The sequence below is a fragment of the Meriones unguiculatus genome, chromosome 6 (genome assembly GCF_030254825.1).
Source record: "Meriones unguiculatus strain TT.TT164.6M chromosome 6, Bangor_MerUng_6.1, whole genome shotgun sequence".
In the NCBI taxonomy this organism is placed as follows: domain Eukaryota; kingdom Metazoa; phylum Chordata; class Mammalia; order Rodentia; family Muridae; genus Meriones; species Meriones unguiculatus.
In genome coordinates this window covers 96313019-96339416 of record NC_083354.1, presented here as the reverse complement: position 1 = coordinate 96339416, position 26398 = coordinate 96313019, and the positions used below count along the sequence as shown (strand labels likewise).

General features: G+C 39.9%; 1 protein-coding gene and 1 long non-coding RNA gene across 2 annotated transcripts in view; one reads left to right on the top strand and one right to left on the bottom strand.

Annotated features, from left to right (window-relative positions):
• On the top strand, positions 1-25172 carry LOC132654736 (uncharacterized). The gene is made up of 5 exons (XR_009592440.1): positions 1-20; positions 478-557; positions 19399-19522; positions 19655-19696; positions 25109-25172. It is a non-coding gene; the product is annotated as an uncharacterized LOC132654736 (long non-coding RNA).
• LOC110553187 (signal-regulatory protein beta-1-like) overlaps positions 12928-26398 on the bottom strand; it is a 39903-nt gene continuing 26432 nt past the window's right edge. Inside the window, exons 3-6 of the mRNA XM_021644974.2 lie at positions 20193-20510; positions 19443-19757; positions 15657-15771; positions 12928-13319 (exon numbers count right to left, since the gene is read on the bottom strand). Coding sequence (XP_021500649.1) covers positions 15659-15771; positions 19443-19757; positions 20193-20510 — 746 coding nt within the window. The 3' untranslated portion in view covers positions 12928-13319; positions 15657-15658. The remainder of the gene's footprint in view (positions 13320-15656; positions 15772-19442; positions 19758-20192; positions 20511-26398) is intronic.

The following is a 26398-nucleotide window of genomic DNA, read 5'->3' as shown; positions in this document are numbered from 1 at the left end:
AGGGAAGGAGACATTGAAAGGTTAGAACAGATCTATCAGCAGGAGGTCTTCCTGGAGTTCTGGTGACTTGTATGGTCTCTGGTTCAGTCGGGAATGTCTCCATAAGTTGGGGGCTGGTATATGACGTTGAGAAGAGGAGGAGAACTGAGAATAGGGCCCTGGGCTACCTCTTCTTCTTTAATGCCTGTTGTGGTTGGGGGAGTGGGTTTTCTCCCAAGGAAACTTAGAGAGTAGGGGGCTCTGTAGTGAGCTTGCCCACCTGGTCTTCTGGCAGGGTGGCCCCTAAGCCATTGTTTAGAAAGCACTTCAGCATCCATGCATTTTCACTTATGGGAGAAAGATGGAACAAGTGATGTTATTTGAGCAAACTCTGTCCATTTGATTAGAGTTTCTAATGGTTGATTTTGTCCTGATTGTATCCTCCATTTCAATTAATTCCCTGGCTTTTGACAATGTGTATCTACGTATTCTCTGTAGGGAAAAGCAAGCAGAGAATATACTGAAGAAGAAGAAAATGAGTTAATCTTTAATTCTATATCAGGAATGGCCTGACTGAGGTAAGTAAGTCCTCTTACTTTGAAGACTCTAATAGAACATAAAAGCCACTGACAGGAAGAAATACAGAATTAAGGAGAAACAGTGGAGACAAAATGAGTTTCTTTTTTCCCTTTCCCTCCTCCCTAATCCTTCCTATGTTTGGAAGTCTAAAAGTTGGTCAGATAAAAACCATCTGCACTGCACAATTAGGCTCTGTTGAAAAAATATACATCTATTTGAAAGAAGATATTAACTAAAAATCAATTGCTCTTTGCTTTACAGTTAAGCAAATAGTTGTGTTGTAGTTTTGGTGTTTCCATGAATAATCCACAGATATTTTAATGTTAATAATTGTAGTAAAAAATGACTGTTATTATCACTGTGATCATTTAATCCACCTGTAACATGCACCACGGGGCCTTTTCAAATGCAAAATAACCACCACTGATGAGGGTGCAGCCTTCTTCACAGCACACCAGTCTGGTGACATCTGTGAATGTGTCCTCTTTTGATGTCAGGTTCAGAGCTGAAGGCTTAAAAATGCTCCTGCTTTCCTCTTACTTTGAAGACTCTAATAGAACATAAAAGCCACTGACAGGAAGAAATACAGAATTAAGGAGAAACAGTGGAGACAAAATGAGTTTCTTTTTTCCCTTTCCCTCCTCCCTAATCCTTCCTTGTGTTGCTGTTTTTTTTTTTGTTGTTGTTGTTTTGTTTTGTGTTGTTGTTGTTGTTTTTTTTTTTAATCTGTCTTGGTTTTTAAAAAGGGGTCTTTTGTCATGTAGACTAGAATTGAACTTTGTATGTAGCTGTGATCTTGGACTTCTCATGTTCCTCTATCATCTTCCCCTGTGCTGGCATAACAGGTGTGCACTCCTGCCCACTGTATGATGTTTCGAAGGATTAACCAAAGGACTCCAGCATGCCAACTGAACACTCTACCAGCTGAGCTGTGTTGCTGACCATGTCTTATGTTCTGAGACTGTTTCCCTTATGCTATCTAGCATGTCCACATCACATTGATATACAACCTCTGTTCTTTTAATGGAAGCAACTCCAGAGATCTGTAAACAAAACTTTCAACTGTTGTAAATGGGAGTAGTTTTCTCTAGAGCAGTTCATTAGGTTTTTTGTTTGTTTTATTTTGTTTTTCTTTTTTGGTTGGTTGTTTTCTTGTTTTTGTTTTCAAATAAGCCACTGTGCAATGCGTTAGTCACTTATGCTTGTGTTTTCTATACATAGATGATACTGTGGACTATAAATATTAAAGACACTGTACTCTTCTATCCTACTCATTTCTTATTGTAATATAAAATATTCTTGTGCAGTGCTCCAATAATAAACTCATGTTCTCTGCTTTCTTAAACTAAATCACCACTTCCCTTCCTGTAATTTTTACCCTGTAATTTTTTCCAAAAGGGTCTGTGTGATGCTAATGTTTCAGATATTTATAATGATCTAGCATACTTCTCTCTTGTTGAACCACAACCTTTACCCTAATCTTAATTCTAATCTCCTTATGCAGGGGATGAATCTTAACTCCATGTGCTCTGCTTTCTTGTAAATGATTACCATGTCCCGTGACCTGCTCCTCTGTAAGGGCTCTATTATAGCAGAGTGGGTGGTGCTCTTCTGGAAGAACTTCTGATTTGACTCCATTTTGTAGAAACTTACGTCATATATAAAACTGACATCTAGTCTTCCAATTAAAGCAGCTTCAGAGATGTGCAAGAGAAACCCTTTCCACATGTAAAAAGGGATTCAATTTCTGCTATGGTTGAAGTACATTCATTTGGACAGATAGATCACTTTGCAATATTTTAATAGTGCGTGTGTGCCTGTGTGTGTGGCATGGAATGTGCTATGAACATTTCAGATACTCACATGCTTCTCCACCATCCCCTCTAGTTCTATTTTAACCATAATTCTAGCACAAATATCCTTATGAAGTGCTACTAAAAACCCCAATGGCCTACTTCCTTAGTGTAAATTACCACTCTGCTTGATGAAATTTCCCCTACTGTGCATTACTTTAAATAGATTTTGCAACTGAAAAGGAAATTACCATCCTTACCATGTTTTCTAAAAACCCAATTTACATGGGAATATATGCTCTGCTATATTCTAATGTGAGCAACTCCAGCGATGTATGAAGAATCTTTTAGCTGTTGTAGAAAGGATTTAGTTTTCTCTATAGTTGAAGTTCATTGTTTTTTGCAAATAAGCCACTATGCAATGCTTAATCAGTTGTGCCTGAATTTTCTATACATTCATGGTACTATGTGTTTTAAATATTAAAGATACACATGCTCTGCTCCCTCATTTGCTTCTTGCTGTAATAGAAAATGTCCTTGTGCAGTGCTCCAATAATAAACTTATGTTTCCTGTTTTCTCATACAAATTAATCACTCCACTTGCTGTAAAATTTCATCACTTGAATTGCTTTAAAAAGTTTTTGCAGATGTATATCATCTGTTCACTGTTTTCCAATAATCCACTAGCAATAGGAATGTATCAACTGCTTTTCTGGTGAAAACAAGTTTGAGGTGTATGAGACCATCTTTAATAAGCCCCTGGTAGATTTTTCTAATACTAATTCTCCAACCAAGGACCATGTATGGATAGAACCTAGAACCCTGCCCAGATGCAGCCCATGGCAGCTCAGTATCCATGGGGGTACCCTAGTAAGGGGAACAGGGACTGTCTCTCAGATGAACTCAGTGGCTGGCTCTTTGATACCTCATCCCCTATGGAGGAACAGCCTTGCTAGGCCACAGAGGAGGACCTTGCAGCCAGTCTCATTGCAGATGAGACCTGATAAGCTAGGGTCAGAAGGAAGGTGAGGAGGACATCCGCTATAAATGGATTTAGAGAGGGGCAGGGAGGAGATGAGGATGGAGGGTGGAATTGGGAGATAAAGATGTAGGGGTCTACAGCTGGGATATAAAGTAAATAAACTGTAATTAATATAAAAATAATAATTTAATAGAAAAAATGTTTAAGAAAGCCCCTGTTAACAGCATTCAGCCTTCTAATGTAGAGCTACACTGATTTTTGCAAATATGTCACTGTGCAATGTCTTAGTCATTTGTGCCTGGGTTTTTATACACATACATAATACTGTGCAGTATAACTGTTAGAGATTCTCATACTCTCCTCCCCTACTCATTTTTTGTTTTATTAAAAATGTCCTTGAGCAGTGCTCCAATAATAAACTCATGTTCTCTACTTTCTTACACTAAATCACTCCCCTTGCAGTATTTTCCCTGTAGTAAATTGCTTTCAAAAAGTTAACAGTTGTAAATGTGCTACTGTATTTACCATCTACTGCTGTCTTTGATTCTTTCTCTTTCTTTTTTTCTTTCTTTCTTTCTTTCTTTCTTTCTTTCTTTCTTTCTTTCTTTTTTTCTTTCTGTTTAACTTTTCACTGATTCTTTGTGAATTTTACATCATGCAACCAAGTTCCCTCATCTTCCCATCCTGCCATATCTGCAATTGGTCCTTGCAAACTCCCTCAATAAAAAAAGTAATTAATTAATTATTAATAAAAATACATCTTCCTGAGGAAGCATCAAGATGTCAAGATGTATCACCCCATATTCCCTTTTGCTCAACATCTTTTCTTGTAAATGTTAATTGCAATGTGTCATTGGCCTGATTGAGGCCTTTGGCTTCTGCTACTGAATCAATACTTGATCCTCACCAAGGGTCCGATAGGATACCTTGCTGCCTTGTGTCATGGAAGATCCTGCAGCTTTGGTTTTGCAAGACTGGCCCCTTCATCTGGCTCCATCAGTTCATAGATGGAGTAGTTGTAGGGGTACAACAAATCAAAGCTCTATTCTTTTCAGGAAGTTTTCCATGTGCCAGTGCATTTAAGGCTAATCTTCACTTTCTCTTCTATTAAATTTAGTATGTCCAGTTTTATGATGAGATATTTGATCTACTTGGACTTGAGTTTTGTGCAACGTGATATAAATATGTGTCTATTCCCATTCCTCTACATGCAGCCATCTAGTTAGACCAGCACCATATGTTAAAGATGTTTTCTTTTTTTTCCATTGTATGGTTTTGGCTTCTTTGTCAAAAAACAACTGTCCATTGGTGTATGAGATTATTTCATTTTATGTTAATATCATGTGTTTATTTTAACCACTATTGCTTTGTTGTACTTGAACAACAAATTCTTTTATGGTATAGGACTATTTTAGTTATTCTTTTTTATTATTATTATTTTATTGTATTTTTCTTATAAGTTACATTTTGTTAACTCTGTATCCCAGCTGTATCCCACTCCCTCTTTCCCTACTCAATCCCACCCTCTCTCCCTCATCTACTCCCTGCCCCTTTCCAAGTCCACTAATAGGGGAGGACCTCCTCCCCTTTCATATGACTCCCTTTTGTCAGGTATCTTCAGGACTGTCTGCAAAGTCCTCCTCTGTGGCCTAACAGTACTGCTCCTCCCTTGGGGGCTGGGGAGGTCAAAGAGCCTGCCATTGAGTTCCTGTTAGAAATAGTCCTTGTTCCCTTTACTATGGGAAGCCAATTGGTTACTGAGCTACCACAGAACACATCCAAGCAGAGGTTCTAGTTTATATCCATTCATGGTCTTTGGTTGAGTGTCAGTCTCAGAAAAGACCCCTGTGCCCAGATTTATTTGGTCCTTGTGGAGCTCTTATCCTTTTCACATCATTCTAACTCTCCTTCTTTCATATGATTCCCTGTACTCTGCCTAAGGTTTGCTTATGAGTCTTAGTATCTGCTTTGATACACTGCTAGGTAGAGGCTTTCAGATGCCTTCTGCAGTAGACTCCTGTCATACATTCAATGTACATCCCATTTTTTCTTTCTAAATGAGGATTGATCATCTTACCCCGTGTCTGCTTTCTTGATTATCTTCTTTAGGTGTACAGATTTCATTATGTTTATCATATCTTGTAGGTCTATATAAGCGAGTATATACCATGTTTGTCTTTCTCCTTCTGGGATACTTCACTCAGAATGATTTTTTCTAGATCTCACCATTTGCCAGAAAATTTCATAATTTCCTCTTTTTTGATTGCTGAGTAGTATTCCATTGTGTAAAAATACCACAATTTCTGTATCCATTCCTCCGTTGATGAACATATGGGTTGTTTCTAGGTTCCAGCTATCACAAATAAAGATGCTACAAACATGGTTGAGCAAATGTCCTTGTTGTGTACTTAAGCCAATATTGGGTATAGACCTAGCAGTGGTATAGCTGGTTCTTGAGGAAGCACTATTCCTAATTGTATGAAAAAGCACCAGATTGACTTCCAAAGTGGTTGTACCAGTTTACATTTCTTCCAGCAACGGAGAAGTGTTCCCTTTTCTCCACAACCTCTCCAACATGTTTTGTCACTTGAGTTTTTCATCTTGGCCATTCTGATGGGTATAAGGTGATATCTCAGGGTTGTTTTGATTTGCATTTCCCTAATGGCTAATGAGGGTGAACATTTCTTTAAGTATTTCTCTGTCATTCGATATTCCTCTACAGAGAATTCTCTGTTTAGCTCTGTTCCCCATTTTTTAATTGGGTTACTTGGTTTGCTGCTTTTCAGCTTCTTTAGTTCTTTGTATATACTAGATATTAGTCCTCTGTCAGATAAAGGGTCAGTGAAGATTCTTTCCCAATCTGTAGGCAGTCGTTTTGTTTTGATGGTAGTGTCCTTTGCTTTACAGAAGCTTTTCAGTTTCAGGAGGTCCCATTTATTGATTGTTGCTCTTAGAGCCTGTGCTGTTGGTGTTCTGTTCAGGAAGTTGTCTCCTGTGCCAATGAGTTCTAGGCTGTTCCCCACTTTTTCTTCTAACAGATTTAGAGTATGTGCTTTTATGCTGAGGTCTTTGATCCTCTTGGATTTTAGTTTTGTGCAGGGTGATAAATATGATCTATTTTCATTTTTCTGCATGTGGACATCTAGTTGGACCAGCACCATTTGATGAAGATGCTGTCGTTTTTCCATTGAATGGTTTTGGTTTCTTTGGCAAAAATTGAGTATTCATAGGTGTGTGGGTTTATTTCTGGGTCTTCTATGTGGTTCCATTGATCCTCCTTTCTGTTTCTTTGCCAATACCCTGCAGTTTTTATTACTATTGCTCTGTAGTACAACTTGAGATCAGGGATGGAGATACCTCCAGATGATCTGTTGTTGTACAGGATTGTTTTGGAGATTCTGGGTATTTTGTTTCTCCATATGAAGCTAAGAATCTTTTTTTCAAGGTCTGTAAAGAATTGAGTTGGTATTTTGATGGGAATTGCATTGAGTCTGTAGATTGCTTTTGGCAGGATGGCGATTTTCACAATGTTAATCCTACCAATCCATGAGCATGGGAGATCTTTCCATCTGATATCTTCTTCAATTTCTTTCTTCAGAGACTTGAAGTTTTTCTCAAATAGGTCTTTCACTTGCTTGGTTAGTGTCACCCCAAGGTACTTTATGTTATTAGTGGCTATTGTGAAGGGTGTTGTTTCCCTAATTTCTTTCTCAGCCCTTTTGTCTTTGGTATACAGGATGGCTTCTGATTTTTTTGAGTTGATTTTGTATCCAGCCACTTTGCTGAAGATATTTATCAGCTGAAGGAGTTCTCTGGTTGAATTTTTGGAGTGGCACATGTATACTCTCATATCATCTGCAAATAGTGACACTTTGACCTCTTCCTTTCTGATTTGTATCCCCTTCATCTCCTTTAGATGTCTTATTGCTCTAGCTAGGACTTCAAGTACTATGTTGAAGAGATACAAAGAGAGTGGGCAGCCTTGTCTTGTCCCTGATTTCAGTGGGATTGATTTAAGTTTCTCTCCATTGAGTTTGATGTTGGCTACAGGCTTGCTGTATATCGCCTTTACAATGTTTATTTATGTGCCTTGTATCCCTGATCTCTCCAAGACTTTAAACATGAATGGGTGTTGGACTTTGTCAAATGCTTTTTTTGTGTCTAAGGAGATGATCATGTGGTTTTTCTCCTACAGTATGTTTATGTGGTGGATTAAATTGATGGATTTCCGTATGTTGAACCACCCTTGCATGCCTGAGATGAAACCTACTTTGTCATGGTGGATGATATCTTTGATGTGTTCTTGGGTTCAGTTTGCAAGTATTTTATTGAGTATTTTTGCGTCAATGTTCATAAGAGAGATAGGTCTAGTTCTCTTTTTTTGTTAGGTCTTTGTGTGGTTTAGGTACCAAAGTGACTGTCGCTTCATGGAATGGGTTTGGTAATGTACCTTCCATTTCTATTTTGTGGAATAGTTTGAGGAGAATTAGTGTTAGCACTTCTTGGAAGGTCTGGTAGAATTCTACACTGAAACCATCTGGCCCAGGGCTTTTTCTGGAGGGGAGGCTGTTAATGACTGCTTCAATTTCCTTGGTGGATATAGGGCTATTCAGTCTTTCTACCCTATCTTGACTTAATGTTGGTAGACAGAATCTATCAAGAAAATTGTCCATTTCATTTAGATTTTCAAATTTTGTGGCATATAGGCTTTTGTAGTATACAAAATACTTATAATAGTTATACTTATCTCTCCCTTTTCATTTCTGATTTTGCTGATTTGGATAGATTCTCTCTGTTTTTTAGTTAGTTTGGCGAGTGTTTGTCTATCTTGTTGATTTTCTTGAAGAACCAGCTTTTGTTTCATTGAATCTTTGAATAGTTTTATTTGTTTCTAATTGATTGATTCCAGCCCTGAGTTTGATTATTTCCAGCCAACTGCTCCTCTTGGATGTATCTGCTTCTTTTCTTTCTAGAGTTTTCATCTGGGCCATTAAGTTACTTGTATGTGATGTTACAAATTTCTTCATGAAGGCACCTAGTGCTACAAATTTTCCTCTGAGCACTGCTTTCAATGTGTCCCATAAGTTTAGGTATATTGTGCCTTCATTTTCATTGAATTCTAGGAAGTCTTTAATTTCTTTCTTTATTTCCTCCTTAACCCAGCTGTCATTGAGTAGCAAGTTGTTCAGTTTCTATGTGCTTGTCAGCTTTTTGTTATTTCTGTTGTTGTTGATGTGCAGCTTTAGTCCAAGGTAGTCTGATTGAATATAAGGGCTTATTTCCATCTTTTTTTGTCTGTTGAGGCTTGCTTTGTGACCAACTATATGGTCTATTTTTGAGAAGGTTCCATGCGGTGCTGAAAAGAAGGCATACTCTTTTGAGTTTGGGTGGAAAGATCTGTAGACGTCTATTAGGTCATTTTGATTTAGGGACTTTGTAAGTGCTTTTATTTCCCTATTTGGTTTCTGTCTAGTTGATCCCTCCCTTGGTGAGAGTGGGTTGTTGAAGTCTCCCACTATTAAGGCATTGGGAACAATGTGTGATTTAATCTTTAATAATGTTTCATTTACGAATGTAAGTGCTCTTGTATTTGCGGCATAGATGTTCAGAATTGTGATGTCTTATTGGTAGATTTTTCCTTTGATGAGGATGTAGTGCCCCTCTACATCTTTTTTGAGTAGTTTTGGTTAAAAATCTATTTTATTAGATATTAGGATAACCACTCCTGCTTGTTTTTTGTGTCCATTTGCTTGAAAAAACTGTTTTCCAGCCTTTTACTCTGAGGTAGTATTTATCTTTGTTGCATAGGTGTGTTTTTTGGATGCAGCAGAATGTTGGATCCTGTTTCCACACCCATTCTGCTAGTCTCTGTCTTTTTATTGGAGAGTTGAGTCCATTGATATTGATAGATAATAATGACCATTGAATGTTATTTCCTATTATCGTGGAGTTGTCGATGTTACTGTGATTCAGTGCTTGTTTTCTTTTGATTTTTCTTGGAAATTATTTTTAACCTATGTTTTCTTGGGTGTAGTTGTTTTCATTGGATTGGAATTTTCCTTCTAGTGTCTTCTGTAGGGCTGGTTTGCTGTTCAAAAATTGCTTAAATTTAGTTTTGTTGTGGAATATTTTGTTTTCTCCATCTATGTTGATTGAAAGATTTGCTGGGTAAAGTAGTCTAGGTTGGCATCTCTGGTCCCTTAGAGCCTGCATGGTATCTGCCCAGGCCCTTCTGGCTTTTATAGTTTCTGATGAGAAGTCTGGTGTGATTCTGATAGGTCTACCTTTATATGTTACTTGACCTTTTTCCCTTGCTGCTTTTAGTATCTTTGTTCTGTAGACTAAGTGTTTTGACTATGATGTGGCTTGAGGAGTTTCTTTTCTGGTCTAGTCTATTTGGTGTTCTGTAGGCCTCTTGTATTTTTGTGGACATCTCTTTCTTTAGGTTGGGGAAATTTTCTTCTATGATTTTCTTGAAAATATTTTCTGGACCTCGGAGCCTGGAATCCTCTTCTTTGTCAATTTCTATTATTCTTAGACTTTGCTTTTTCATGGTGTCCTTGATTTCTTGGATGGTTTGTGTTTGGGATTTTTCTAAATTTACTTTTATTTTTAGAGGAGTATCAATTTCTGCGAGTATATCTTCAGCGTCCGAGATTCTCTCTTCCATCTCCTGTATTCTATTAGTGATGCTTACCTTTGTGGTTCCTTCTCTTTTCTCTAAGTTCTTCAGTTCCAGGGTTTTCTTGGTTTGTGTTTTCTTTATTGATTCTAATTCTATCTTCATGTCTTGTCACATTTCCTTCATCTGTTTGAATGTGGATTCCTGTGTCTCCAAGATGGTCTTTATTTTTTTGTTTGTTCCCTCTCTTAATGCCACTACTTCTGCCTCCATTTGCTTGGCTATATTTACATCTGTTTCTTTAAGAGCTTCTTTGTTCACTTCGTTTTTCTTTGTTTCTATTTGGGAGGCCAAATCTTTGAGAGATTTATTTGTTTCCTCTTTAACTGTTTGAATCTGTATGATTATTTCTCTGAGAGATTTGTTGGTTTCATCTTTGTGTACCTCAAATAACTGGATAATCATAGCTTTAAAATAATTTTCTTGTGTTTCTGATGAATTGGAGTGTCCAATAATTTTGGGGGATTGCCAGTGAAACCATGGTATCTTGATTTACGTTGGTTGTGTACTTTTGCCGACCCCTGGCCATTTGGTTGTCTGTAGTGTTCGTTGTCTGTTCCTGGATTCTGCAGATCAGACTGGTTTTTCTATGCTGTCTGGAGAATTCTTCGGGAAAATCGGGGAGGTCTAGTGGTTTAAGTGTGTGCGTTGGTTATTCAGCTATACCTGTAGAAGGAAAGTTCGCAGGCGCAGAAGGGCAAATGCGGGGTAGCATGTGTTTGATCCTGTGCTTGTGGGTGTGTCCTAAGGGACAAGGTGGTTGGAGAATGAAGAGGCCTTCAGTGTGTGAGAGGGGTGCTTTGCAGGCACTGAAGGTGTTGCAAGCGCTTAAGAGATTGCAAGCCCTGTTGAAGATTGGGGGCGCGTATTGTTTTTGCAGGTCTGTGGGACTTTGGTCTCTATTTAGCTGGTTTTCTGCCATTGAGGGGTTGGATGGCCCATACAAACACTGGCTGGGCCGCCCTGTGTAGTCAGTACTGCCACTTGCAGACTTGGGATCTGGGAAGGATTGTACTGCGGATCTGAGTCTCTGTGGCTCGCACTCTTTGGGTGTGCACTCTGGTGGGGTGGAGTTTTCGGCGGTGTGTGCACTCCATCAGGACCAGGTGGTGGTGGTAGTGGGGGGTGCGTTCTGAGGGTCCAGAGCTCCTTGGCAAGAGGGTACTAGGCGAGGTGTGTGTTCCTCAGATGTGTGCTCTGAGTGGTAGTATTCAGAGGGTGGTTACAGCTCTCAGCTGGGATGGCAGGGTCTGGAGCCCCCTGCCTCCGCTGTCTTGGGTCCCAGGCACTGAGCTTTAAGGCTTTGGGATCCAGGAAGGATTGTATTACAGGACTGAGTCTCTGTGGTTGGCACTGTGTGGTTGGGCCTGCGCTCTGGCGCTGGCAGTGGGTGCCCTCCGGTGTGTTGGTTTCTGGAGGTGTGTGCGCTCTGGCCACTTGGGATGTGAGCACGCTGCGCTTCTTGTGGCAGGATCGAATCAGCAGGATGGGGACGTTCTGCGGGTCCGGAGCTTGGCAAGAGGGTCCTGGGCGGGGCCGGGGCGGTTACAGCTGTTCGCTGCAGTAAGGGCCTGGAGCACTGTCTCTGCTCTCTTAGTCCCCAGGCTGTGAGCTTTGCACTTAGCTGCCTGGTGCTGTGTGCAGGTTTCCCTGTGAGGAAGGGCCTGACAAGGGAAGCGCTCCACTTTGTTCCCAGAGAGGTCCACACTCAATCTAACTCTACAAGCACTTCATACTTCTGTGGTGTCCCCTCTCCTTTAGAAATCACAAAAGTTCAAATTCTAGTTTCGATTGTCATTCCACTCACCAATTCCGGAGATTCATGTCCTCTGCCTCTCCAAAAAGGTGCACTTTGTTCTCCGCCATCTTGGAACTCCCCCCTATTTTAGTTATTCTTGGTTTTTTGTTTTTACGTAAGAAGTTGAGAATTGTTTCCTTAAGGTCTATAAAGAATTGTGCTGACATTCTGATGGGAAATGTATTGAATCTGTAGATTGCCTTAGGTTAAAATGACTATTTTTACTATGATAATTCTACCAATCCATGAGCATGGGACATCTTTCCAACTTCTAATATCTTATTCAATTTCTTTCTTTAGAAACTTGAAGTTCTTGTCATACAGGTCTATAAATTGCTGGGTCAGATATACTTTATATTATTTTTGGTTGTGGAAAAACTTCAGGTCTCTGAAAAAGAGGGATGAGATACAACCAGGATGTAAAGTAAATAATTTTAAAGAAAGATATATTTGGAAGAAGCAGAGAGGTCAATCTATTTAACTTAGTTTCTCAACACATTCTGGTAGCTAAAATGGGAGCTAGTAGAAGCTGTAGAGAGAGTTCTTGAGAGATGCTGTGGCAAGTGCAGACAGGCAATTAAGCTGTGCTCCAACCGTAGACACACTGCAGTGATGTATAGGCACAGGTTAGACCACTATGTGCAGACAGGCAGAGGAGTTAAACCATAGACACAGTGCAGTGCTGTATAGGCACAGGTTGCATCACTCTGTGATAAACTGTCATGGCATTCAGAGTTTTAAAGGTTGGCTGATTGAAACTGACCTTGAGAATAATGTTACATGATGGAATGTCTAAAGCAATACAGATCAGTACTTTCTCCTCTTTTCAGAACCAAATTTCGTATATTTACTCTGTCAAGAGTAGTGATATCCATTTTAAAGTCTTCATTGTATGTGTGTGTGAGAGAGAAACACACACAGAGAGAAAGAGAGAGAGAGAGAGATCAATGAGGAAGAGAAAGCAAAATGACCATATTCAGTGAACTCTCATAACCTTTACACCATAAGCAGTAGGGATGAGAACAATAAAAATGACAGAAAAAAGGAAAAAAAAAAACTATGTCCTCATCTCAATAATTAAAGAGCATTTACTTATTTATTTTTGATGAGGATCTTTCAGAGAAATAGGGATGAGAATAATTTTTATTCCTAAGATTATGATACAGATCAACAGAGAACATCAATAGGTTGGGAGTTTAAGAGCCAGTAGAGCACCAGAGAATGTGAACTAAAGTGAGCAGTGATGGTCAACTCCAAGGGAATGGATTATAAACAGGCAGATGTATACAAAAAGGGAAATTTCAGACTAGGAAGAGAGGTTCAGATTGTTTTTCACACAGTTGATAAAGATCTTGTGATAAGAATAAGAGGTAGACCATGGAATGGTGGTGCACAACTTTAATCCCACCACTTGGTAGTCAGAGCAGGTGGATCTCTGTAAATTCGAGGCCAGCCTGGTCTATACAGTGAGTCCTGGGACAGACAATGCTGCACAGTGGAATCTGTCTGGAAAAAAACAAAAACAAAAGAATAAGAGGTAGAAACTGAACAGGATTTAGTGTAAACAGACCTCAAAGAGTTTCTACTTTTATCTAGAAACCAAAATTTTCCTATGGGCTCTTTGTAGCCTTGTTCTTGCTAAAGGCCAGAGAGAACAAAAGTGTTTGGAGGCTATGATCCATGACTTTTTTCCAAAATGATTTTAGGGTTAACTTCTGAGTGGTGTTAGAGTATCAATAAAAGCTCATCAAAGAAGTTGATTAATAAAACAAAACTTGTGACCTTGGTGGAGACCTCAGGGTCAATTGCTCAAGCAAAGGACACTCTTTTTTATAATTTTTATTTATATTTTTTCTTCACAATTTATTCATTATATATCCTGATTGAAGCCCAATCCTTCAAATCCCTAATCCCACCCTTCCTCTCTGTTCCTCCAATACCCTTCCCTTAGTCCACAAAATGAGGAGTTCTCCACCATTGCCACCTTTGCACAGATTATCGTATCTCTTCAGGACTGCCTGAATCCTCTTCCTCCGTGGCCTGGCAAGGCTGCATCATCAGTGGCCATTAATCAGAGAGCAGTCAACTGAGTTTGTGATAGAGGCAGTCCCTGATCCCCTCATTCAGAGATCCTTATGGAGACTGGGCTCCCAATCAGCCAGTAGGGAGTCTAGGTCCTCTCTATGCATAGTCCCTCATTGGTATATCAGGCAAAGGACACTCTTACACTACCGTAAAAGGATAAATGGTATAATTTTTCCTAAATGGATGCAATGGTACAACCCACAATCCATCCCAGCATGCAAGAGGTAGAGGCAAGCCAATCTTAATGAGTTCAAGACAAGTCTAGTCTAAATAGTGTGTTCCAGAAGAGTCAAGGCTACATAGCGAGATCCTGTCTCAATAACAAAAGAAATCAAAATAATTTTTCCCATTATTTGATACACTACCACATGTTTCCTAGAATTCTCCCAGCACAGCATGGTCCCTACATGCTGTGCTAAGTTTCATCAGGGTAAGCCTTCCTTTCTTATATCCATCCCTTCTGAAACAGCAAAGCTGCTTTCCCTTGTTATCCTCCATTATCCTGCTTTTCCATGATGTTCTGAGATTTATACTTCGCCTGTACTGAGAATTTTTCTTTACACTAGGTTAGATTATTCTTGAACCTTAAGTCCATCTTTAAATTATGTTAATAATGAAAAAAGTACTCCAAGAATAGAACCTGATAAGATCACAGCATCAGAGCTCTGGGATAACAAAGCAGATGCGGAGAGAAAAAAAAAATTTCTGTGTTGGGGTGGTCCTTGTAAGGGAGTCATTAGGAGCAGTCTTCCATGGTTTCTCACCAGCTTTTTCTTTTAGACTGATCCTCTATGCAGATAGTCAGGGATTCAGTGTTGTAGAGGATGAGAGGAAGAACTGTGGAGGATCACTTCTCACTCAATACTCCTGTCATTACTTAACACATTTTCTTAGTGCTACAGTGTCCATGGTACATCTCTCCCTAGAGCATTCCTGTCCTGAGTGCATAAGATGCCCATGTCATAAAAGTGTCATCTCAGCCTAGCTCCTGAGTTATGCCGTCTTCTGGGTCCATTCTTCATGGTCACAGAGAAGCAAAAGAAAAACAGTCATTATTACAGCCATTTGAAATGTCTAAATTCTGTACCATAATGTAGACTGATGTTTCCCATGAACTCCTTGTCTTCCACATACTGTAGTGAACTCCAATAAGAATAATGAAGAATATACCATGTCCTACCCTAGGGACCGTTGCCCTCACATTCTCTTTGGGCACCTTTGTTGATTCTGGACTGAACCATTCAGCACTATGCACACACTTCCTCTGAGCTAGGGATGTATCAAAGGGTTCCACAAGATTCTTGAGCCTCAAAAACAAGCCATTGCCACAGATAAATGGCATGGCCTTCCTACTGATCCCGCTATTTCTATTTTCATCAAAACACTGCTATCTATCTCTTTGAATAAGAACTATTCCCTACATTCTAGGATATTTGAATCTTGATTCCTAGTTGTGGGTGCTGTTTGGGAAGATTTAGGTGGTCTAGCCTTGCTAAAGGAAGTATGTCTCAGAAAGTGAGCCTTGGGATTGAAATCTTTTTGGCACTTCCAGTTTGTTCAATCTGCTTCATGCTTTTTTTCTAAGAATGTGAGCACTTAACATCTGTCCTGTCATTTATCCTCAGCGTGAGGGAATCATATGTCTCTGGAACAGTAAACTGCCAAATAACCCCTTTTCTACTATAAGTTGCTGTAGTCATAATGTTTCATCACAGAAACAGAAAATTAACAAATACACCTGCATCCCTTCTAACATACCGTCAGGCCTTCTGCTTCTTGAACCTGTACACAGCAAACACTCCAATTACCAGCAGCAGTTTGGGTCCAAAGAACACAGCTACAAGGACTTTACCAGAATCTGAAGACTTCAATTCTGAAATCAAAACATAAAAGGAACCATTAGAAAGGTCACATGGAGCTCATCATCACTGGTCTTCAATTGGTTTATCTGTGGACCTCTAAGCACATCAAAGCTCTGAGGATTTTGAATGTCTTTTCTCTACCAGTTCAAAGGAAAAGTTCCAAATGAAAGAGATGGTAATGAGGTTTTTATTGCTCCATGTCTCCCACTTGTCCTTCTAAGAAAAAAGTTTGTAAGCATTTGTGGTCAGTTTCACATAGCATTTGATTTTATGAACAAAAGTTCTCACAAAAGAGATGAACACTCAAAATGAACCTTCTACAAGGCTGATTGACGGTTTAGAACTTCAGTGAATGAGAGTTGGGCATATTACAGGCCAGAGCCATACTTAGATCATATTTAGTCCTTTTAACAGCCATCTATTGCCTTCCTCTGTGCCTGACTAACACTTTTGTAACACTTAGATGAATCATTTGGAATTTGCAAGCAGAGTTCATTTTCTTTGGAATGTGTTAATTTAGGAGTTTCAGCCAGCATTAATGCTGGATGCCATCAGAAAACATCTGAAGTCTCTAAGATATGTCCTTGTTCATAGCACACCTCTTCCATGTTCCTAACAAGGAATTTTAAGTGTCTTGGTTTATGACTTTCTTCTGTTACTACAAGTTCATAAACTTCCACAGTGGACTTTTAGGTTTCTGGAACATGTGTCCCTTGAAAAGGTCACTGATATTTGGATCCAGAATGAACTGTTTTATGTGTTTTTTGAAGAGAGATGTTTTTTTGTCAACTGTTAAATACTTTGTTTTCGGGGTTGGAGAAATGGCTCAGAGGTTAAGAGCACTGGCTGCTCTTCCAGAGGTCCTGAGTTTAATTCCCAGCAACCACATGATGGCTCACAACTGTCTATAGTGAGATCTGGTGTCCTCTTCAGGCATGGAGGTTGCAGATAGAGTATTCATATACATAGTAAATAGATAGATAGATAGATAGATAGATAGATAGATAGATAGATAGATTAATAAATAAATAAATAATGCTTGGTTTTCAAAATCCTGTGTGTCAGGGATTATTATTCCCACTTTGCAGGGATTACTGTACACTGGACTGAGGGGGGCGCTCTCACGTTTAGTGGATTGAAAGATGACTCTCACTGTTGCTGTTTAGGATGATTCCTGAGACACTGTCCTTGCATAGACATGTTCAGTCTCTCAATAGCCCAGGAATAGCTATGAACAATAAATACACATAAAAGAGAAAACTTGTATGTTAGAGAATTGACACTCCTCCTTGTTAAAGAAAAGTCACCCTAAAAATTTCTAGATTCTGGGGGACAAAGGGAGCTTGGTAAAGTGGTAAACAGCCAGATGAAACCACCTGCTGGAAAACATGCAGATAAAGGGGGAAAATTGTATAGATAAGAATTCATGAGACAAGATTACATGGTCTGGTGTCTCGACCATCATGTAGCCCATGTCCACACAAGTACGTATGCCATCTGAAATATTTCTATTGTTCAGGAAGTTTTAATTTATAATTCATCAAAGATTAAAATTATTTTTAAAGAATAGAAACAGTCTGGGTGTATAGTTCACTGAGTGTGGTGTTTGCCTAACATATTAGAGGCTCTAGACTCAGTATCCAACACAACCACACCAACAATACAGATCATTTGGTAGCCCATACCAATAATCCTAACACTTGGGAAACAAGAGGAACAAAATTGTGAGTTCTTACACTGTCTGCTGATTAGTTGTCAATGCCAACTTGCCATAACATAGAACTGCCTAGGAAGAACATTGAAATTAAGGACTTTGTTGAGTTGACCTGTTGGTGGGGCTCTGGAAGATTGTCTTAACTGCTAATTGAGATGGTAGCACCACTCTGAATGTAGGTGGCATCACTTCATTAAGCCCAGCACCCCACAGTGTGTAAGATCAGCAAGAAAAGCTAGTTGAGCATCAGGCAGCAAACAGAAATTTTAGGTGCAGTTTTTCTCTCTCCTCTTGACTGTGGACATGATGCTTGAATTCCTGCCTGGCTTTCTTTAGGTAAGTTGGAATTGTAAGCTAAACAAAAGCTTTTATCAATTATGTTTCTTTTGGTCTGGATATTTTATCACAGCAACAGAAATTAAACTATAGCATTGCCAGAAATTTCACACAAGCAAGCATAAAATGCACCTTGATGGGGCCTTAGGAATAAGCAGACACCCAACTTTATATAGGTGATTTCAAATAGGAATTCTATTGCCTCCTCCCATATCTTCAATATGAAAGATTTCTTAATGGCCATCCCATCCCCCAGCTCTCTGAGTACCTATGATATCTTTTATTGGACCAATATTGTGATCACATGTCTTCCTTGGCTAAGCCAGCTGATATTATACACTGATACCCATAGTACTACAGAATGCCCTACCTTTCTTCATCCACTTTAGAGCATACTTCTTTGGAATTCTAATATAAAAGAGGGTCTGAAGAATATTCTCAAATTAATTGGAGATCCCAGCACAAAAGGTCAGAGGCCCCGGGGTATAACTGTTTACCTTAAACCAGCAGACAATAGTTATACACAGAAGGTAATTATTTTTGCATCAAGCATTGAAATGGATGACCTCCCATTTCAAGGAAACCAACAAGATCAAAATAAACCAGGAGTAAATAGAATTTAAAAATGTTATCTTTAGAATAGCAATAAACTCTCAAGCACTAAAACTTCACATCAAGAGAATAAAATCTCTAGTTTAATTCCTAGGAAGACAACTTAACTCTAACTCATGCCAAATAAATAGGTGGAATACTTATTCCCTTAATGAGATACTAACCTTCTCCTTCCTAGAATTTTATCCCCAGCTTAGCTTCTCCTAGCTTGGCTGCAGTTATGTTCAGTCATATCTGAGGCCTGAGCAGAAAAAAACATTTTTTCTTTTTCGTTTTTTGTTTGTTTGTTTGTTTTTCCTATCCTTTTTCAGAGGCTGTGCTACAGTTTCTCTGAACTCCGTTTCCCACCATTTGTGCTCAAAATCTCTCTAATGACTGATGGAATATAAGAGAAATAACAAGTTTTCCACATCAACACAGAGACAGGAATATCAATGTAGACCCTAGACTAAAACTGACAATAAAACCCTTTGAGAATTTCTATAGCAGCAAGTTGAAAACTCAGATAAAAATGGATAAAAATTCTTCAAAACATACAACATTCAACAATATGCCCAATATCAGATGATTAATGTGTTTTCATGAACATTAAAGGAAATTGAATTCATCATTTTAACACATTGGAGTAGATTTCTTGAGGTCCAAAGACTTTATCAAGAAAAGCTAATGAGGATTTAAAGATGAAATAAAACCTAATTTTGGTGCACACAAAAGCCTAAAAAAGTGATTTTGAAAAACTCTAAATACAATCCTTTAAAGATCATTGTTGTGAAATATAGTTGTTCCTAACCTAAGATATTTTCAAGAAAATTTTGAATTCAGATATGCAAAAGCAACTAACACAGTCCTAAATGCCATCACGATTACAACCTCCGCTACTGGAGCTAAGAACAGATTTTTAGTGGAACATTATTATGAACATATCTTGTGATGTTTCTCATCAGAACCTTGTTCTACTTGGCCATATTTCACACAGCCAAGGAGGTGGAGTGGAGACCTCACAAGACATGATGCCAGTACCTTGCTCCCTCTGATGTGCATGGACCACCACAGTGTGGGATTTCATGACTGTTGGCTGTCCATCATGCTCAACAAGGCATGTGAGTACCATGTCCTCCTCATCGGCATGTATGTTCACCAAAAGCCAGCTGGTCCGTGTGTAGGTTCCATCCTTATTTACAGTGAATGCAGAATCCCCTTCTGTCTGAGACATGTTTCTGTTCTTTATCCAGGTCAACAGAAGGTTCAAGGGATAAAAGTTCTTCACTTGACAGGTGACATTTATCAGATTCAATATCACTGTTGGGTGCTGGCTGACTTCCAGGGTGGGTGGAACTGAAAAAGCACAAGCAGAAGCTGAGGCAGATGGAACTGAGGCACAGGGAAGAGTCTGGAGTCCTGAGGACCCACCCCCATTGCTAATGCATCATGGTACAGGGGTGTTTGTTCCAAAGTAGAGCCACCACTAAGCACAGCTCCTAACACACGATCTCAGGCAGTGATGTGTGTGGATCCTAATAAGGGAAATTAATAAGAAAAACTCCAGTGTACACCAGGACAGAAATAAATGCCAGAAAATGCTGTGCATGAGCTGTGGGGCTCATAATTAGTACAGCTTTCATTACTTCTGTTAAAAGAAATACAATGTCCTTCCTGTGCTGATCATAGTCTTTTATCCCTCCTGTGTGGTACACATGAATAGTTGCTGGGAATTGTGGACAAACCATTCTAACCAGATATGAGCTTAAGCTATGATTCAGATATACCTACCTCGGATGATGTCAGACAAGCTGGAAGTCCCATAGAGAGGGTTTCCTTGCACAGTGACATGGGTCACCTCGCAGATGATCTGAGAATGAATATCCCTGGGTCCCAGCACTAACTGGGCTGTGCTGGAGACATTGTAGAAGACTCCTTCTCCTTTGGGGTCAACAGTAGTTTTGAAGGGAGAGAGCTCTTTTCCATTTTTGAACCACTTCAGTGTGATATTTGGAGGGGAGAATCCATAAGACTTGCATGTGAAGGTCACTATCTGCTGAGGTAGAGCTCGGGCTGCAGGTCCTGAGACCACAGGAGGGGATGGCCTTGCTGTAAAGGAGCATGGAGACAAGGATGAGACTGTGATGGCCTCCACTGAGGGCATAACATTGTGAAGAACCTTCCTAGATCATATCACCACCATCATGGTTTACTGTGTGCTTGGGATCAATACCAGAGCTTCAGCCACACTAAGAACCTGCTCTTTCCTCATGTCATGCTTGTGTCCTAGTCAAGAAAGTAAGTGCTCATCCTCCTCAATGTGTTTTCTTGTTTTTTCCTGTTCCTCCTGTGGTATCCCTTGTTCTGTGTCTGCAAAATTTAGCACATATTTCCAGGAGAAAATGAGAAAGATCCAGGGAAATTAAAGTTCAAGGCCTTGCCAAGAAAAGCAATTACCAAATTATTTTATATTTTATATTCTTGCTGGCCTCTTGAAACCTAGACAACCTATGGTAAGTATTTCTAGATTGACATCTATTATAACCGAGAAAATAAAATACATCCTGAAGTGCCACAAAGCTAGTATCCTTCCTCATTCCGTTTACTTTCTTTCTTTGTACCTATATGCCATTATGTCTAATCTGTGCCCAGCCCTGAATTTCAAACTGAGAACCCAAGAGTCTGCATCTTCATATGTGGGCTTCAGTTGGACTTAGTCTGATGTCAAACAGATTACCTGCCGCTGATAAAGCCAGAGGTGGTTAATTTCCTAATTGTTAATCTCAAGGGACACAGAAGCAAGCCTCCTGATGAGACAGAAATACTCTCTTGTCCTACATGCATGCATATGTGTGGACTGTTAAGATGAATGCAGTTTACACTGTAGAAGTCTCCTGTTGAGATTCCAATAATTCACCTGTCTTATGAGCAAAGTATGACAAATATTACGCATTTGTACTTGTACATGTGTAATTCCTTCTCAAATGGCCATCCTACCCGGAATGTAAACAAGTATTATGTGAAGTCAAGTTATCTAACTCTAGCAAACCTGATGTCCCTACAGGTTTGAGGGGGCCAGAATAAGCCGCCATTTATTGGGAATTTCCAGGCATTCTTTCACTGGGCAGATTCAAGTGATGAAGCTTTGGTAGGATAAAGATCAGAGTGCATGTGGGTGGAGAAGTTACACAGTCTAAAGTGCAAGTTTATCTACCATGCAACAGCTGATTAATTGAAATCCTGCTCTTTATTAATGTACATCAGTGTCCACCAGCAGGTGGCCAGCTTGATCATGACAAGTGTGGCTCTGGCAGGCCTTGCCCTTCTCCCCCATTTACTTTGCCTTGTTAAATACCTTGAATTCCTTTCCTAAACCTAGCCAATTTCTCCTCCTGAAGCTTTCTACCAAGGTCCAAGTATTGAACTCTATCACTCAGAAACCTCTTAGCTCACCTAATTAGCATGCCCAATTAAAACTGAACACCTCTTCCTAGCACAGGCTTTATCATTTGACCTTTGTAAACTGCCATTTACCTCTGAGCCATGTCTTTCTCCTCTCTATCCAGAGGCAGTCCTTTGCTCTTTAGGACAAATATCTTTCCTCCCCTTTCCATTGTTCCATTCCCCTTCTTCTTAATCTTTATTCCCCCCCTTTATATCTTACTCTCTTTCCTGTGTCCTTTGTGATGAGAACTTGGTCTAGGATTGGTACTTGAGCTGATACTTTTCATAATAACCTTCCATAAAAAAAAAAAAAAACTGGATTAAAGCCTCTCCATGGAAAGATGAAAATGATGCTAGAATCTCACTTAGGTATATGTACACATATCCTACTTATCACTGCCATTGTTACATGTTATAGAATCACTCATTCTTTTTCACTATTTTTGTTCAGGAAAAGGTATACAAAGACAATATGGTTTGTCTCCGGGTTGTTACCACCACTAGCATGTAATCCTCACCTAAGGAGCAGAGGCTTCTATACCCTGACCTGCTCTGTTTTCTTAGTGGCCACTATGTTGGCCAGTGGCTTTTACAGGACAATGGGCACCCAGAAACTTCCTCCACAGGGACTAATTATAGAGAGCAAATGAACATGAGAAGGGAGCAGAGTTATGAGTGCAGAAGAGAAATTTTTGTCCCCAGAAATTGTTTTAATGCAGACCTGTGCAATATAGGAAAGATTTGCCCTGAGATTACAGTTGAACAAAGCTCTGCCTTGGTTAAACCTTAGGTGTTAGTATTTTGGAACATATCCTGCTCCTGGGTTACCCAGCAACTTATGATGTCATCATGTGTCACCAGCCAGGTGGCTGCACCTGGAAGGTGTGGTTACCTTGCCCCTTAAAGGGCCAATCTCTCTCTTATTCTCTCTTACTTTTTTGCTTTTTTTTTTTTAACAAACCTAAATTTTATAACTATAAAAACATAGTGTAAACAGCTGACTTTTGCTTTTTGGTAGGGTTTTGTTCCTGGTATTCCTACAAATACCAAAATGCAAAGTTGTTTATAGTGTAGAATTTTCATATGCCTTATATGCTCTTGTTCTTTCTGTTGCTAATAATGCCCAAAACAATGAAACTTTTTTTCACTTTTCCATTTTTTATTAATTACACTTTACTCACTTTGTATCCCCCCCCATGGTTCCCTCCCTCCTCCCATCCCAATCCCTCCCTTCCTCCACCCTCTGCATGCATGCCTCTCCCCAAGTCCACTGATAGGGGAGGACTTCTTTTCCTTCCTTCTGATCCTAGTCAATTAGGTCTCATTAGGAGTGGCTGCATTGTCTTCTTCTGTGGCCTGGTAATGCTGCTTCCCCCTCAGGGGGGAGGAAATTAAAGATCAGGCCAATCAGTTCATGTCAGAGACAGTCCCTGTTCCTATTACAATGGAACCCACTTGGATACTGAACTGCCATGGGCTACATCTGTTCAGGGGTCTTAGGTTATCTCCATTCTCCATGCATAGTCCTTGGTTGGAGTATCAGTCTCAGGAAAGACTCCTGTGCTCTGTGCTCAGAATTTTTTTTTTTTTTTTTTTTTTTTTTGGTTTTGTTGCTCTCCTTATGGAGTTCCTGTCCTCTCCAGATCTTGCTATTTCCCACTTCTTTCCTAAGATTCCATGCACTCTGCCCAATGGTTGCCCATAAGTCTCAGTATCTACATTGATAGTCTGAAGGGCAGAGCCTTTCAGAGGTCCTCTGTGTCAGGCTCCTGACTTTTTCCCTCTTTTCTCCTTCTTCTGATGTCCAGCCTCTTTGCCTTTCTGGATAGAAATTGAGCATTTTAGCAAAAGTCCTCCCTCTTGATTAGTTTCTTTAGGTGTATAGATTTTAGTAGGTTTATCCTATATTATATGTCTATATGAGTGAGTATATACCCTGTGCATCTTTCTGCTTCTGGGATAGCTCACTCAGGATGATTTTTTCTAGATCCCACCATTGACCTGCAAATTTCATGATTTCCTTGTTTTTTATTGCTGAGTAACATTCCATTGTGTAGATATACCACAATTTGTGCTCCATTCCTCCACTGAGGGGCATCTGGGCTGTTTCCAGCTTCTGGCTATTACAAATCAGGCTGCTACAAACATGGTTGAGCAAATGTCCTCATTGTGTACTTGAGAATCTTTTGGATATATGCCTAGGAGTGGTATAGCTGGATCTTGAGGAAGCGCTATTCCTACTTGTCTGAGAAAGTGTCAGATTGCTTTCCAGAGTGGTTGTACAAGTTTACATTCCCACCAGCAGTGGAGGAGGGTTCCCCTTTCTCCACAACCTCTCCAGCATGTGTTGTCTCTTGATTTTTTTATCTTAGCCATTTTGATGGGTATAAGGTGAAATCTTAGGGTCGTTTTGATTTGCATTTCCCTGATGGCTAATGAGGTTGAGCATTTCTTTAAATGTTCCTCTGCCATTCGCTATTCCTCTGCAGAGAATTCTCTGTTTAGCTCTGTACCCCCCTTTTTTAAAATTGGATTACTTGATTTTTTTGCTGTTTAACTTCTTTAGTTCTTTATATATACTGGATATTAGCCCTCTGTCAGATATAGGATTGGTGAAGATCTTTTTTCAATCTGTAGGCTGTCGTTTTGTTCTGAGGACAGTATCCTTTGCTTTACAGAAGCTTTTCAGTTTCATGAGGTCAAAGTATCAATGAAACCAAGAGCTGGTTCTTTGAGAAAATCAACAAGACAGACAAACCCTTAGCCAAACTAACTAAAAGGCAGAGAGAAACTATCTAAATCAACAAAATCTGAAAGAAAAGGGAGACATAACCACAGACACTGAAGAAATCCAAACAATAATTAGATCTTACTTCCAAAGTCTATATGCCACAAAATTTGAAAATCTAAATGAAATGGACAATTTCCTTGACCGATTCTACATGCCAAAGCTGAATCAAGACCAGATAAACCAATTAAATTCTCTCTTACTCTTACAATCTCTGTCTCTGTCTCTGTCTCTGTCTCTCTCTCAGCACCCCTTCCCTTTTCTCTCTCTCTCTCCATGTCCTGCTCCCCCAACCCTCCTAAGAAACTTCTTGCAGAGAATATCGGTTGACACCAGCGTTATGCTTTTTAATAAATAATAATAGTGGTGCGTTGGCAAGGATAGGGCTCACCCTTTCGGACTCCGGACAGGATGGTTACAACCAATTTTCTCCTAAAATTCTCTACTTTTCTCTCAACTGCCCTCGTGTGCACAGCTGTTTCCTGGGCTGCTTCTGCTCTACCCAGGCTTGGGTCCCTGTCCTGCAGCTGATGCTCCAATTTGACATTGTGGCCAGGGCTCTCTGAGAGGTGCAGCGATGCTGGTCTGGTTCTGGTCTGCGACTGGAGATGCCCAGTGCAGCCCCGGAGGGATGTGGCGAGGCTGCAGGGGCCTAGGGGTGCATGGGCGCTGAGCGCTCAGCAGCTGTCTGCTCCTGATGTGGCTGTGCACCTCTGCCTGCCCAGTGACCAACAGCGAGGCCCTGGCCAGCGCTCCTGAGTTGCTGAGACTCACACAACCTCAAAAATCAACTTTGGAAAACTTGGTAAGAAATTTCTAAACAACCAGCACAGTCAGGAAACTTTTAAATTTCCCGAAGGATCCCTGGCTGGCGCCATGTTGGTCCTGGGAGGAAGTGGGTGTAACTATAGCTTAACCATTCACTTAACTTGGCAGTGCAGCAGCATCTTAGTTTCTGGCAAAGAGGCCCCCCCCCTCCAGCGTGCCCTGCCGGGCTGCTGTCTCTCCATGCACTTCCCCCCGCCGCCCACCAAGTTGCTTTTTGTTTTGCTGCGTGCTTCTAAGAGGCTTTTCCCAAGCTTTACAAAAAAGAAAAAAAAAAAATCTTCCTGATTTCTGTACATTGTACTCTTAACTCTTATGCTTTAAATTCCTTATCTAATACTTTATATAATTTTCTCATTGGGTTTGCATTTAATAAGTCTTAATCATAATTAACTGTTTATCTTATCTTTTAGACGAGGCCACAACAAGGAGCCTCATTTCAAGTTGGTAAGGATTTTTATAAAAATTCAAAGTTACATTTTACTGTCTTATAATTCAAACCAGCTTCAAAATAAATTTTATATAATAATAAAATTTTAAAGTTATAAATATCTATTCAAATTAAGTTGGTTTAAAATATAAGACTGTTACTGTCTCCTATGTGTTGCTCAAATATATATTTTTTAATTGTATTTTTTTCTTATCAGTTACATTTTATTAACTCTGTATCTCAGCTGTGTCCTGATCCCTCATTCCCTCCCAGTCCCTCCCTCCCTCCCTCATCTCCACTGTGACCCTTTCCAAGTCCACTGATAGTGGGGGACATCCTCCCCATTCATCTATTCCTGTTTTATCGGGTATCTTCAGGACTGGCTGCAAAGCCCTCCTCTGTGGCCTAACAGGACTGCTACTCCCTTGGGGGGTGGGGAGGCCAAAGAGCCAGTCATTGAGTTCCTGTTAGAAATAGTCCTTGTTCCCCTCATTTTGGGAAGCCAATTGG